The sequence below is a fragment of the Euprymna scolopes genome, chromosome 6, assembly GCF_053919585.1.
Source record: "Euprymna scolopes isolate OS-2025 chromosome 6, ASM5391958v1, whole genome shotgun sequence".
NCBI classification, from domain to species: Eukaryota; Metazoa; Mollusca; class Cephalopoda; order Sepiida; family Sepiolidae; genus Euprymna; species Euprymna scolopes.
Window position 1 is genome coordinate 82,123,325 of NC_136487.1, and position 14,852 is coordinate 82,138,176.

Consider the following 14,852-nt stretch of genomic DNA (forward strand, 5'->3'; position numbering starts at 1 on the left):
CGAAAAGAAATATATATATATATATATATATATATATATATATATATATATATATATATAAAATGTTAAAAGTCCACTTATGATTCTAAAATAGTGATTTCAAGGTTATGAGGGGTTTTGCAGCATAAAAAAGATGTTATTTTTTGTATTTAATATTCTATTTTTATATTTCAAGCGGTCCTCCGCTCTTGGTCAGAAACAAGCATCGAAGTATATATATATATATATATATATATATATATATATATATATATATATATATATATATATATATATATATATATTCTGTTATTGTTAATCTTTAGCAGTATATAAGCGGTGTTGAAACGTTGCTTATTTTGGTATTTAATTTTTGCTTCCTAAGCGATAAAGAGTAAAGAGTGATTACATCTTTCTTTTTTTTTGTTTTGCGCCGGCTTCTTTATTTTCTTTCTTTTTTTTTTGACAGTATATATTTTTTAGTTATTTTATTATTTTTATTTATTAAATATTTTCACAATTTATTAACACATTTTAAAAATATTTTACATGTACAAAATATATACCAATGGACACGTGTTTCTGGGTATATAGGATTCTAGGTAAATTATCTTGTATATATATATATATATATATATATATATATATATATATATATATATATATATATATATATGTATATATATATATATATATATATATATATAAGATAATTTACCCGGCGTTGCCCATGAATCCTATATATATATATATATATATATATATATATATATAATTTTAGTCATTACAATAATTTTTAAAATTTATGACATGAAATGGTTAAATTTCAAATCAAAAGTTTTTTTATTATTCTATGGAAGACAAAGAATACATTTGAAATATTATAAGTCCTCATCCTATAAGGATTTCGATGTCTACCATCTCCTCAGAAGAGACAATATTAGCAAATAATTATAATGGTTTACACCTTATTTGCTAAAGTTAGTGAGACATGGAAAATCACAATGAAAAGTTTTTTTTAAAAGTATTTAAATATCACAGAGTAAGGGAAGTTAATGAAAAGGTTCTAAAAATTCACATCCAAATTGCATGGTAAAATCCGAAGTGAATGGCTTTGATAGCAGTGTGGTTAGGTGATCAAATCTGTATTTTGTAGTAATCCACATCACAAGGTAATAGTCCGAAGTAGGCATTTTCCTGGATAAATTTTCTTTGTTTATATAATGAGACCGGCAAAACAAATTTTTTTATATAGGTCCGGTGGATCTGTTTATTGATAAACATATAATTTAATATTTAATATATTTAATATTTTTATAATTATAGAACATGAGCTTCAAATTCCACTCCAAAATAACTTCAAATAAAACCGCTTTCAGTAGACAGGCTACGCAAATTAAGAGAAACTCAACTGATATGAAAAATTAAAAATTAACATTAAAAATTAAAAAATTAAGAATTAAAAATAAATATAAACATACTATGATCAGAGGTGTAACTATTATGATCGGAGGTGTAACTATTATTGACACAGTTATGGATTACTAATATGCTACAAGAGCGAAAATCTGCACATTCGGGATTAGATAAGCAACTAGGCTAATAAACTTGGCAGTGTGGAAGGTGTCATCTCAGGTACGATAATGGGTAGGGTTTATTGAGTGAATAATATATGAAGACATGGGCTTGTGGGTGTAGATGTGGAATGTAAGAGACAGGTTGCTAATTAGTTTACCATACTCACGGAATTAAGACTAGCAAATGGTTAGGATAATAAGGAAGAAATAATGGTTAATTATGAATTATGGCACAAATATTATTTACTATAAGCATTATGTATAACTTTTCTTTGTTGGCTGAGTGATCTAAAATTGAGTGCAATTAATACACATATATATATATATATACATATGTGTGTGTGGGGGGTTGTGTTTGAGTTTGTGTGTATGTGCTTGATGGGTGTATATATATATATATATATATATATATATATATATATATAGAGAGAGAGAGAGAGAGAGAGAGATGGAGAGAGAAAGAGAGAAAGAGAGACCAAATGAAGAAGAGATAAAATAAGAACAAATCAAGTTATGTATTCATCAACGTTTCGTCTTTATATCGAGACTTCCTCTGGATGAATGAACTTAAGAAAACAACAAAAAAACAGTACAAATATTGGAAAATATGTTTTTGATGCAATGAAATGCATGACCCTGTTCCATTTCAGAAACCAAAAAAAGTCTTTGAAAATCGAAAAAGGGGGGGGGCATAGCCTTGTGAAAGAGAGTAAGATTTTTTATAATGTCATATAGCCGTTAATATATTTAAAAAAGATAGGATGCAATTTGTATTCTTTTTGGAACAAATATGTCCGGTATAATTCAAATATGGATGTGTAATTGAAATGAAATGAGTGTATTTTTGTTATGCAATTTAGTGACTGATTATATGTATGAATATTGTAGGTGGTGTTTTCTATGGTGTGAGAGAGTTAACCCATGTCTAAAATTAAATTATTTTCTTTTAATAGAAGTTTACTTATTAATGGCGACACACACACACACACACGCACATGCACACACACACACACACACACACACACACACACACACACACATATATATATATATATATATATATATATATATATATATATATATATAATTGCAAGGGGACTCGTAGTTGCTCGAGATAGAATTTGGATCAACGAATGTTCCACACTTTTATTAGTGTCATCCAAAAGCGACGAAATCACCCATTTTTCGATCAAATCGATTGATTGCCTGCTCTTGTTAGGGACCCCGCGGTGCACCAGGTGGAAGATTCATATGCATATATTTCAACAGTTGCACGAATGCGCATGCGTGAATCTTTCCAATGACATATTTCTTACGTAAAGAAAAAGTAGGTTTGAAAACACCTTTTAAATATCATGTCAAGCTGGCCTAATGATTATCGCTCTTGACTAACTGCTTTTAGATTTTGATTTTAATTTCAGCTCGAGTATTTTTTTACTTATCATAAGTGAACAGTTTAGAGTGCCTGTGCGTTAATTTTCCGTGGCAAGTGTTGCGCAATAATCAACCACAAATCTCCTATTTATATAAAACTATACAAATGAATACATATTGGGTTTATTAGATATTGAAAGAGTACCTTTTAATTATGTTCGTTTATAGTGGGCATGTTGTTCAAACGCGTATTATTAAATCCTCGTCACCCACCACTGTCACTTGTAAATATTTGAGAACTGATGACTATACTGATTATAATCATCTCCTAAATAAAATGTTTCTAACATGAAAGATGCTAGCAGACTGAGAGTAGAAACGGATCCATTCTGAAAATGCGTCCATTCAATTTGCGCGTTTAGCGAGGAAAATTCTATTTCAAACTTAATTCCGACAATTCAATTGCAATACTATTTCAAATTTAAGCCTGATTGATCAATGAAAATGATATTTCAACCTTAAGCCTAACAAAAATGTAAAATACTAGTTCAGGCTTCAACCAGACAGGCCAACGATAATGCTATTTTAATATGAAGTTTAATCGTACTAATTAAATATTATTTCAAACTTAATCTAAACAGACGAACGAAAAGTTTATTTCAATCTTAAACCCGGCAGAACTAGTAAAATACTATTCATACTTAAGCCATTCGACTTACCAACGAAAATATTATATCAATAGTATTTTAGTCTAACAAAATCCCTTAAATATTATTTCAAATTTTAAGTGAAATATTTGATCCTGTCAATTCAACTGAATTTCTATTTCAGATTTAAACTGATTGACCAATAAACTAATATTATTTCAATTTTAAAATGTGACGCCTGTTCGACAGACCAAGACTCTTATACTGATGCGTGGACGCGTTTTTAAAAATCTTGATTATTCAAGTTCATTTTTTTTAGATGCGTTCAGACATTTCTATAAAAAGATTCTGCCTGTCAGTCGGTCACGTTCCAAAGTTTGAAATAGCATTCCAATCGAATATGCTTCCGTGTTCATTTTCAGTTTGATGTGATGTTTCCACACGTAAGAGAATTAACTACGCATGTTTTTAATTTAATCCGCGACATTCGAAACGTCTAATGTGCCGTAGTAAATGGTGAAGTGTATTGATGTTGTATTTCACAGACTAAATATTATTCCAACTGTTTGGTGGTGGTGGTGGTGGTGGTGGTGGTGGTGGTGGTGGTGTATGTATGTTTGTGATCAGTAAAAATGGATACCGATACGGATTATGTATAACAACATCTAACATGATAATAAATAGGTTACAAGAAATATTGTTAGCAAATGGAATGTATAGGATAAAATTTGGCCACAAGTGCAATTTAGGGAAGGATTGTTTTAGCAGGTTGTAAGTCAGAACATTTGGTAGATAAATAAATTATTAAAATTAATGTTTGTGTTTTGTTAAAAAAGAATTTATACAAAATAAAACAGATTTCGTATTATTCTGATCATTCGTAATACTGTTTGCATTCTCACAACGTTTCGGCTGATGCAACCTCCGACATTCTGTAGATGTATTCTGTCGAATTCGAGATTCTTCTGTCAAACTCGGGAATTTGTGCAGAATTTTTAACAGAATTCTTCATTTAAACTATTGGGGGGTAGCATGCTCTCGTTCCATCAGCCTTGACCGGGTATAAGTTTTAAGTAATTCGTAATTGTATTTTTATCGCTCGCACTGAGAATTCAACGGTCAACTTTCAGGAAAGTGTTGTTTAGAACCAAATTTACTTAGTACTTTATCCGTTGCGTCATTGGTTATTGTGCATGTTTTAGATGTGCAGTCTTCCTACTTATCACTATAAACCACTACTCATTACTATATATATACACATATATATATATATATATATATATATATATATATATATATATATATACGAGGTTAGTTCCAAAAGTAGAGACTCCTATTTTTTTAGCTTAAAACGTTAAAGAGCTACAACGACGGGAGTGATGTCATTAAAACGTGCGACCTTTTGTGCTCCAGAATTTATTTAACTACTATTCTAGATGCACATTTGTCACGAATTCAATGACGTATCTCTACTTCTGGCACACACCCATAACAGAGGTTCCTTTCTTAGAGTCTCACATCATCGATATCTGCAACAGAGAGATAAAACTGGTTATGAATGCATGTTTAGTCATCATAACAATGCAGTTTCCGATCCCCTCTGATCCATTCGAGCGAAATAAAAATAAGAGCGATTACTCTTGGTACGCTATATATATATATATATATATATATATATATATATATATATATATATATAAAGGGCTCTGTCGGACATTCAAACTCTCTCCTTAATTAATGTATAAACAACCAAATGTAATGTCTATTTCTAAAAGATAAATTCTATTTAATTTCCGAATAAAATTCTCGAAGGTATTAATGACTTGCAGTCAAAATAAAAGCTTTATCTGACAGCAATGGTAACCCTACATCCCTCAAAGTTCCCAAATTAGGTAAAACGTGCGGAGGGATTTTTTTTCTACGAGATATGAGTAAATAACAACATGTATTTAAAGAATTGTTTTGGGTTTGTTTTTTTTGCATTCTTAGACGTACATTTAGGAATCCATGCGTCCTGCCACGCATGAGGTAGTCAAATGATACAATGATTTTCGTCCTAGGTATTTAGTTCTCTCCCACCGCAAGAACTGTGACATTATGGTCGGAAAGTGAAATTGAAAAAGTCATTGCTCCAGAGAATTCTGCAAAAGATGCATGTGCAGTCTCGTCAGCATTCCCAGCAGAGTGCCCCAGGCGATCAGCAATACACTAGCTCTTTCTCAATAGGTCGTTACAGGAAGGGTTTCATCTCTGTTAATTTTCAGGACCGAGGATAAAAATCCGAAATGAAGTTCATTTTAGACATGAAGCCAAATCCACAGCGTTCCCCCAACTCATTCCTATTGCAATCAACTCTCTCTCTCTCTCTCTCTCTCTCTCTCTCTCTCTCTCTCTCTCTCTCTCTCTCTATCACTGTCGATTATTTGCGTCCAGTTCATTTTTGGCCTTTCTCTTCTTTTCCCCTCAGAGGTCTATTGCAGCGTTCGGTTGGCAATTCTCTCTACGGCCAATCTTAGAATAGGTCTGAGCCAACCAAGATGTCGTTTGCAGATTATTAACGATACTACCTGTCTTCGTGATTGGTGGCTCGGTCGCTACATTTGATTCTTAGAATCTTTCTAAAGCAACCGGAACCAAGCGAATCCAATTTCCTCTCATAGCTAATTTTGAGATGCCAAGTTTCAATCCCTTAAAAAAGTGTGGACAAGACGTTGCTGTTATAAAATCCTCATTTAGATCCAAGACTTCGAAATGGTTGATGTGACGTAAAATGCGCATAAGCGAGCCAAAGCAAAATATGAAAGGTTCGTTTAAAATTTATACGAATAAACGTATGCATGTGTGTGTGTGTGTGTGTGTGTGTGTGTGTGTGTGTGTGTGTGTGTGTGTGTACAAATGTTTTTTTGCTGAGTGTCATTCATTTCATTTCAGAAAATTATTGTTGGCATTCGGTTCCCCGATATCTTTCTAGTTAGAATTCTTTCTAGAAAAACTAACCACAGGGACCACGAGAAGGTTTCCAAAATCTATAAAAATGTTTCTGTGGAATGAATTAGACTAAAACTTGGCACGCTCAAGTTGCCAGTCCGCACGGTTAACCAATTAGCCACCGTCACCTCTCTGCGTACGCATGTGAGTACGTGTCTGCGTACTTTTGTGTATATGTGTATGTTCGTGTGTGCATAATAGTGCGTAAGTATGTGTGTACCGATGTATATCCGTGCCTATTTATGTATGCATCTACATATTTTTTCGTTTCTATTAGTCTGTCTCTGTTTGAGCCGATCTGGCTGAAAATTTGTATGGGCCTTTGTTATGATAAAGTACAGCGAACTAAATAATATGATATCCGTCTGATGCAAAATTGAGGATTAATATGTATTTATAGTAATCAGTCATCACAATACCACATTTATTCTAAAAGTCTGGCACTGTTTCTAAGTCAACGGCCTATAACTTTTACCCGTTTTAACGGGATAAACTCTAGTATATACATACACATGTACACACACGCACGGAAATACATGCGTCTATGTATATGTGTGTGCGTGCATATGTTTATATGAATATGTGCGTACGTGGGTGTACGTATGTGCATGCAGGTGCACGTGAGACATGTACATGTGTGCGGAAGGAGGTATACACGTGTATGTATGTATGTATGTATGTATGTATGTATGTATGTATGTGTATAAGTTTGTCTATTTGTACCTACGAGACCAAATGTATTCGCATGTGCGTGTTTGTACGTATCGCTGTGGTATGTGTTTGTGTTTGTATTTCTATGTGTGTTGATGTGTGTACGCATGTGTATGGATGTGTGTGTGTGCGTGTGTGTGTGTGTGTGTGCGCGCGCGCGCGTGTGTGTGTATGTGTGTGTCATTTGGGTGTGTAACGAGAGATACGGAACGTAAGCTAAAAACGAATGTCAATACTTACCGGCATGAAGCGCCAGTGCGGGTCCATACAACACAATCGCCATGTTCATCAACTGAAAAACGAAATACAATAAATAAGATAAAGTTCAACTAGAACACCGCCTCCCCGTCGATTAAATAATACGTATGCTAAAGAAATGTTGATGATCCGCACAAGAAAACGAAAGCCCCTTCACTAATTTGTGTTGTTTTTAATCTCCGGTGCCAGGTTTACAATGATATGCATATTTCTGTTGAATTAGATCGCACAGAAACTGCAACAACAGCAAGCAGCACCCCTTAAGGTCAAACCTATCCTCGTCGTGGTAGGGGCGCGACAAAACAGCTGAAACTCCGATTACTTACAGCGCCACCTATGGCGAATATGAAACCCCCAAAAAGGTTACCATCTTGTCGTCCTTGTTTCTGCGTCTATGGCAAGTATCCGGGCGGTATTGCAGATACATGAAGGTGCAACTGATGACGTTTTCTATGATGTTGAAAAGGCAATGTTTAAACTTTAATTGCAAGTATGGGAGTTAGTTCTAGTTGAAGCTTTTTGAGCACTGTGACTGGAATGCTGTGAGTGCCAGTTGCTTTATTAAAATCAAGGCTTTTGATAAGCTAGGTAACATCATGTAAATATTTGTAAGTCACATAGAATGTTTTCAGTCACAGAAGGAAATGCAGAGGTAAGCGGCCCAGGTCGCAAAGAGTAGAATTTGCTGCAAAGTTCTTGGCAAAGAGTTTTGCCTTGTCGGATGCTGACAAAATTGCTTCAGGTTCATTCATGGTGGTAGGGATAGGGGACACGCTTCTGTTCAGGACCCTGTTTATTATTCGTCAAAGCTTGTGAGAACCAAGCCGCTGCATAGCTACTTTAAACTTGATGTATTGTGCATACGAATCTCTTGCATTTACATTTTTTTTTTTTTACAATAGTGGCTGGCAGTCTTAAATGTGGCTTTGGTTTCACAACATCTATTACGCTGGAAGCAATAGAAATAGTGATTTCTGTGAGCAATGGTAGCGGCAATGAACCACGGCTGTTGAGCTTTTGCTGGAATTTCTTGGAGGGTATGAAACGGGATATACCGACAATTAATCATTCAGTCAGGTCACATATTATAAAGGACACTTTTTTCTTTTCTTTTTTTTAGTACAGAGGTATATCTGATATAAATGTTCGGAAATTATCCCAATCAGCCATAGAGTATCATCATAGGATGAAGAGATACATCTGAGGACTTATTACATTTTGCTTTTATCTTAACCTAGATAACTGAGTAATAGTCTATATATCAAAAATATCCCAATGGAAACAGAACGGAGGAAAAGAAAAAGGTCCAAGAGACATGCATATTGTCTGTCGGAGTCAGGCATATGGGGTGTACCTCACCTCACCATCCGTCTTGTTTGAGTGGACTAGCCATTCAACATTGTGAATATTGAAGTCTCCGCAGGCGTGAATGTTAGCCGAGGGATGGGTAGACAGAATGTGTTCAATTTTCTCAATGATAGGAACTCCGCTGTTATATGAGCGATAGAGGGCAAATATGAACGTGCTATTCTCAAGCACATGTAAGGCAAATTAGGATCTTCTCTGGAGATGTCTCTATCATATGGAAAGCCGTCTTAAATGTGAGCACATATTCCATGCCCATGACGATTTGGGGGGGGGGGTGATTTTGAATTAAGTTTGAATATCCTTTAATCGCGAACTCATCTAAGGAAAGAGTCGGTTTTAAGACAAGTGTGAAAAAATAAAGAAATAAAGACAAAGAAATAATGCGAAAAAGAGATGGCAGGAAAAAGAAAAATGAAAATCGAGAAAACAAAATAAGAGAAAAATATCTTTGAAAAATCTCTATATTAATAAAACATCAGATAAAATCTCATGCATGTCTGACTTCTGACTGTACGTAACATTATTTTTTTTTATTTACTATTAAAACGAATTTTTATTGAAATAAAAGATATTTTTTGTAGAAGAGCCTCACAACTAATGAAACAAAGAAAATATGTATAGCCTCATGCGCAGTATGTGCACACGCCCTTTGCTCGGCTTTCTTTTGTAAGTTACGTCTAGACATGCGTAATGTTAGGGTTAGGCTGTATAAAGTGCAAAATAAATGTCACTATGGAACGCATCACGGCAGTGTAGGAAACTATCTGGGTGAGTTCATGTAGAGGCAGAAATATAGGGAAAGGAAAACTTTATATTCAAATGCTTGAGGGTGGATTCCATGCTTTTCAGTAATACAACATATTTTTTCTTTAATTCTTTGATACATCCGTATTTTGTCTATTTTTTAATGGCGGTGACAGCTATCTCCCCCCCCCATAGCAAAAATAAATTAAATATAAACAATTTTTCCTGCTTCGAAGTCTAGTAGGTGATCTCCTTTTCTCTTCCTTACAACCTCTTTTTCATAGAAGAGACGTTGCGAGTCTGTCTCTGCTCTATCGTTATTTTCTGTCAAGTAATCGACTGAGCTTCAATCTATACCTTTATATCTCTGCAAAACATTCGCAACAAAAACTCGTCAAGTTATAACCACTCTCAACAATTTCCCCATCTCTTTATTTATGCTTAAAACTAAACTCAAATTCCATGAAAAAAGTTTCTTTCCTACTGAACATAATACCGTGAGGCTACTCTCTAGCTAACTACAACATGGTAGTTTTCAAGTCCAATGTAAACAAGTTTTTGTCGAGCCATTTATTTAACTAATCAAATTATACACAATTTCCACCATTAGCCATCATTAAGGTGTTGTCTGCTTCGACCACCTGACACGTATTTACGCTTATTCTCTAATAGCCTACAGACCTTGATAAGAGGTGACTACTCTGTAAAATATCTTATTTATTTATTTTTTTTTATTGCAACGATTATCATATTTTACAATTCTTCTCAAAATCGCCCGACAATATTTATCCACTCGATAAATATTACTTTCTTGATAAGTATATTACACACAAGATTGTGTGCTGTTTTGAAAAGCCATCGCACTATGATAAGCGCATTCCGACCAACAAAAATGTGTGAGCACCCCCATCGGAATCACCGACAGATGTGCTTCAGACGATAAGCAATAAGCTAAGCCCCTCTAAAAGATAGGATAAAGCCTTGAAGTAAATCACCTAAGAGTGAACTGTATCATAATTCAGCTCAACATCAACAAATCCATTGTCGAACCGAGGTAGTGTAGAATCACGAATGTTAGGGTAGCTCTTATATATGCACGAATTAGCAGATGTTTATGCAGTGCCTCCCCTATATATGTTTATACAAACAATTAGGAACGAAACAAAGAAACAACGCGGAAACGATGATGTATACAAAAAAAAAGTATTTCTCGCGTTGAGACTGTGTTCATAAAAATTTATAAATAATGCACAATGCGCATATTAAAGTCTGAGTGGGATGTGTATTAGTATGCGAGTGAAAGTTATGGGAAATGTCTCACATACCGTGAAATGTGCGCGGCGCAACTGTGTCCATGCGAGACGAAAGCGGATGAAAGAGTGATAATTTTCTTGTGAGTCGCATTTTATATGGTTCTTATAGCACTCTCTATCATCCCGAAGGGTGATATGATTGAGTTTGAACGCTGCCCCTGGTGAATGTATGTATGTGTGTAGGAAACGGCATGTAATACTGCATGCGTAAAACGCCAAAGCACAAAATTAAATTTAAAGGGAAAACGAAAGACAAAAATGAAAGACAAAAACGGAAGAAAGAAAAAAGAATTATTTTGTGTATAGCCGGAGACAGAAAAAAAAAGTAAAATTCTAAACGGAAAAACTCTAAATCATACCCCCCCCCCTGAAAAAAACCCGATCCATCACCAGAAGATAATCTAACCATTTTTTTTTCTGAAAGCAGGAACTTTTAGCTCTAGTGATTAATTCGTGCATTAAGTTCACTCTGATCTGCCAAATCGTTTATGCCTCCACCCGCTACTCCACTGGCTTCCTCATTTTTATTCGGTTTTCTACAAAAACCAACAGTGAAGTATCAGCATTAGTATATCCTTAAAGGTCAGCCGGGTGCACATCCTCTGATCTTGAAACGGCAAAGACAAACATGAGTACTCGGAAAGCGTAGACATCCGACACGACTCGACGATACCCAATAATTATATCCTTTTTAAAAATATTTTCTGACACTTATGAGACACAGATCGCGGGAATTTTAAGCTTGCTTTCACCTTCCGAATATCATGACTCGCGTTCTTCAAATCCAAGAAACTTACACTTTGTCGGCATGAAATAGAAATGTGTATTATTTGGTTTCTTCGGATTACTGTTCACATCTTGGATGTTATTTTAAGAATTCGTCTTATCCTCGAGTAGCCTCCGGGCCTTGATAAGTGGTGACTCCTATGTAAAAAAAATATATATATTAACCTCCGAACTTCTTCAGGTGCATTTTTTCGAATCTAAACATCTTTATGTCGAAATCGGGAATCGGCGCGGAATTTTACTGGAACTCTTAATTTAAACCACAGTGGGGTAGCGTGCTTTAATTTCGTAAGCAATGACCGAGTAGAAATTTTAAGGAGTTTTTAATTCGAAAGTACTTGCACTATAGCGAGCGCAAATGCTTAATAATAGTTAGTTCTAAGTAACAGTCTTATAGGGTTTGGGAGTTCAAGCTGTATTAAGAATAGAATTCCTTTTTTAATTTCTTCTCTGACATAAAAAAAAATTACCTCTTAAAAATGTCTAATTTAGGATAAGACGTTCCGTCGTTTACGACTTATCAGTGTAGCTGAACTTAGTAAGATTTGAAACCAATACACCAGTTTAGCTTATCGTTAGGTTCAGCCACGCTGATGATACGTAAACAATAAAACACGTGTCTGCAGATAATGAATTTAACATCTATATGCTGCCTCCCAATTAGAAGCATTGCATTAGTGAAAGTAAAAATTTTCCCAACTAGCATTAAGGCAAAATGCTCTTTCTAAATAACTGAATTTGTTTAATGGTTCCGCAAAGAAAATCAGTATCTTTCCTTCTATCTGTTCTCTTCTATTATATAAAACGAACTGTGTGTGTGTGTGTGTGCGTGCGTGCGTGCGTGTGTATATATGTGTGAGAGATTCCGTCCCCTATGGACTCGAAAACAACTGGGCGGGTGGATTTTTTGGTCCCCTGACAAAAAGAAGGTGGACCTGCAAATTCACCTTTGTCCGTTCATCTGTTCGTACTTTTCTCAATAACTACGCCTTGGAATTTTTTTAAATTTTGCCCAAACATTAAACATGATATGAGTAAAAAAAATAAGAGAACGGATTTTCCGGGAAAACTCCGGTTGCCCCCCCCCATCCTTTCCGGTTTAACTGGCTATAATTGACACTTTTGTGCTTATTAAATAAAAATGATGTCTTAGATTTTTATAAAACTTTCTAAAAAGTTGTAACTAACTGATTTCTATATAATTTTGTTTGCGATAACTCTTGGGTGTGCTCCAGGGGCTCTTTTAGAGCTAATAAAAACACTTCATTTTGGGGATTATTTTACCATATTTGTCCAAAGTTTTCTGTGTAAGTTTATTTAGCAGTTTTGCATGATGCTGAACTCAAATTTAAACATGTTAAGGCCTTGGGGACTTTGGGGGTAAATGGGCGGGGGGCAAATGATGGACTTAGTCATTTATTTTCTTTTTTTTTTTGCAAGGTACAGAACTCAATTTACATATGTTAGGGCCTAAAACTGCATCGTTTGTTCATTTTGGTCAGGATTTGACGTCCCTTGCGGACTTTTGGGGCAAAAAGGGGATGGGCGAATGCTGAACTTAGTCATTTTTTGTGCCTCGTTCACTGGGCAATTACGGGGGACCATGCATGCTTCACTTGTCTTTTTTAAATTTCACTCGAAGGTACTTAATGTGTATGCCCCAGACCATAAAATCAACAGTCGGTTCTTTTCTAAGATAGAGGCGCGTTCGAAATGAATGTTTCTTTTTAGAGCGCGATTAAACCATGATACTAAGCTGTTGTACGTTTAACTTTAATTCAAGTGATTATGTAAAAATTATTTTACAAAATCAACACTTGGTTCTTTGATAAGACAGGGGCGCGTTCGAAATGAATTTTTTTTTATTTTTTTATTTAGAATTGAACCATGATACTGGACTTGTGTAATTAAAATTTTAAGTGAAGCAATTATGTACAGATAATTTTATAAAATCAACAGTAGATTCTCAACAGTGCAATGTAGACTACAATGTATTGTGAACTAAGTCACTGCAGAAAGGCATGTGAAACTTCCTCCATGTACACAGCAGGGGTTCCCCAACTGGAGCAGGCAATCAATTAATCTGATTAAAAAATTGGCGATTACACCGATTTCGCTAACAATAAAAGTAAAATATCAACATGTTGCTTGGCTTTTTGGCTAGGAGCAAAGTGTAGTATCTGTTCTGATACAACACTTCCCTATTTCTGACCTCGATCACTAGGGGAGAAATCCTTCTAGATTGAGGCCATTTTTATTTTTGTTCCTATTCATAGTGTCCCTTTTGGAGGAGCTGAGGGTTCCCCACATTAAAAACCGACCTTGTGTCTTACTCTGCCCTCATAGGGAAGCAAGTAAATAGGAACAATAGAAGTATGGAAGAGTGGCACATTAGTTGACACTCATTCAAGGTTAATGTCTCCCTGCTAGTAAATCAATAAATGACACGCACTATATATATATATATATATATATATATATATATATATATATATATATATATATATATATATATATATATATATTATTCTTTGGTTACAGAAAGAGAGCGGTTCAAAATTATCAGGTTTGAAACCGACGGTATCGATAACTTATCTCATCTAAACTTTCTGTAAATAAAATATAAATAATACGCTCTTATTTTCAGATCTTTTGTTATGACAGGGCACTCTGCTGGAATCCCCCCCCCCCCAAATATAACTAATTATATATATATATATATATATATATATATATATATATATATATATATATATATCTATATATATATATCAACTAGATGGTTGTAGGTTCGATCCCTGACTCGGGATGGATTCTAGACTAGCCGCATTGAAAAGCTGTTATATAGCGGAACAGTATGTATTTGAATGACACTACTATATATATATATATATATATATATATATATATATATATATATATATATATATATATATATAACAGACACAAGGGCAAAACAAATGTACACACATCCAGAGTAATGACTAATCCTTTAGAGAATGTAGTGGAATGGGGAGGTAGTGAGATGGTAACGTTTAATGCTGCTAAGACTAAGCTTTTTTTTTCTTTTAACAATTACAAGAAACTTTCTTAATCACCGATTGTCA

The 14,852-nt window shown here is 34.5% G+C and overlaps 1 protein-coding gene across 2 annotated transcripts in view; it reads right to left on the reverse strand.

Moving 5' to 3' along the window:
* LOC145277722 (sodium-coupled monocarboxylate transporter 2-like) overlaps nucleotides 1–14,852 on the reverse strand; it is a 248,743-nt gene that overhangs the window by 82,470 nt on the left and 151,421 nt on the right. For both annotated transcript variants that reach the window (XM_080129425.1, XM_080129424.1), the window contains one exon: nucleotides 7,517–7,568. In XM_080129425.1, the coding sequence (XP_079985551.1) occupies nucleotides 7,517–7,568 (52 nt within the window). The remainder of the gene's footprint in view (nucleotides 1–7,516; nucleotides 7,569–14,852) is intronic.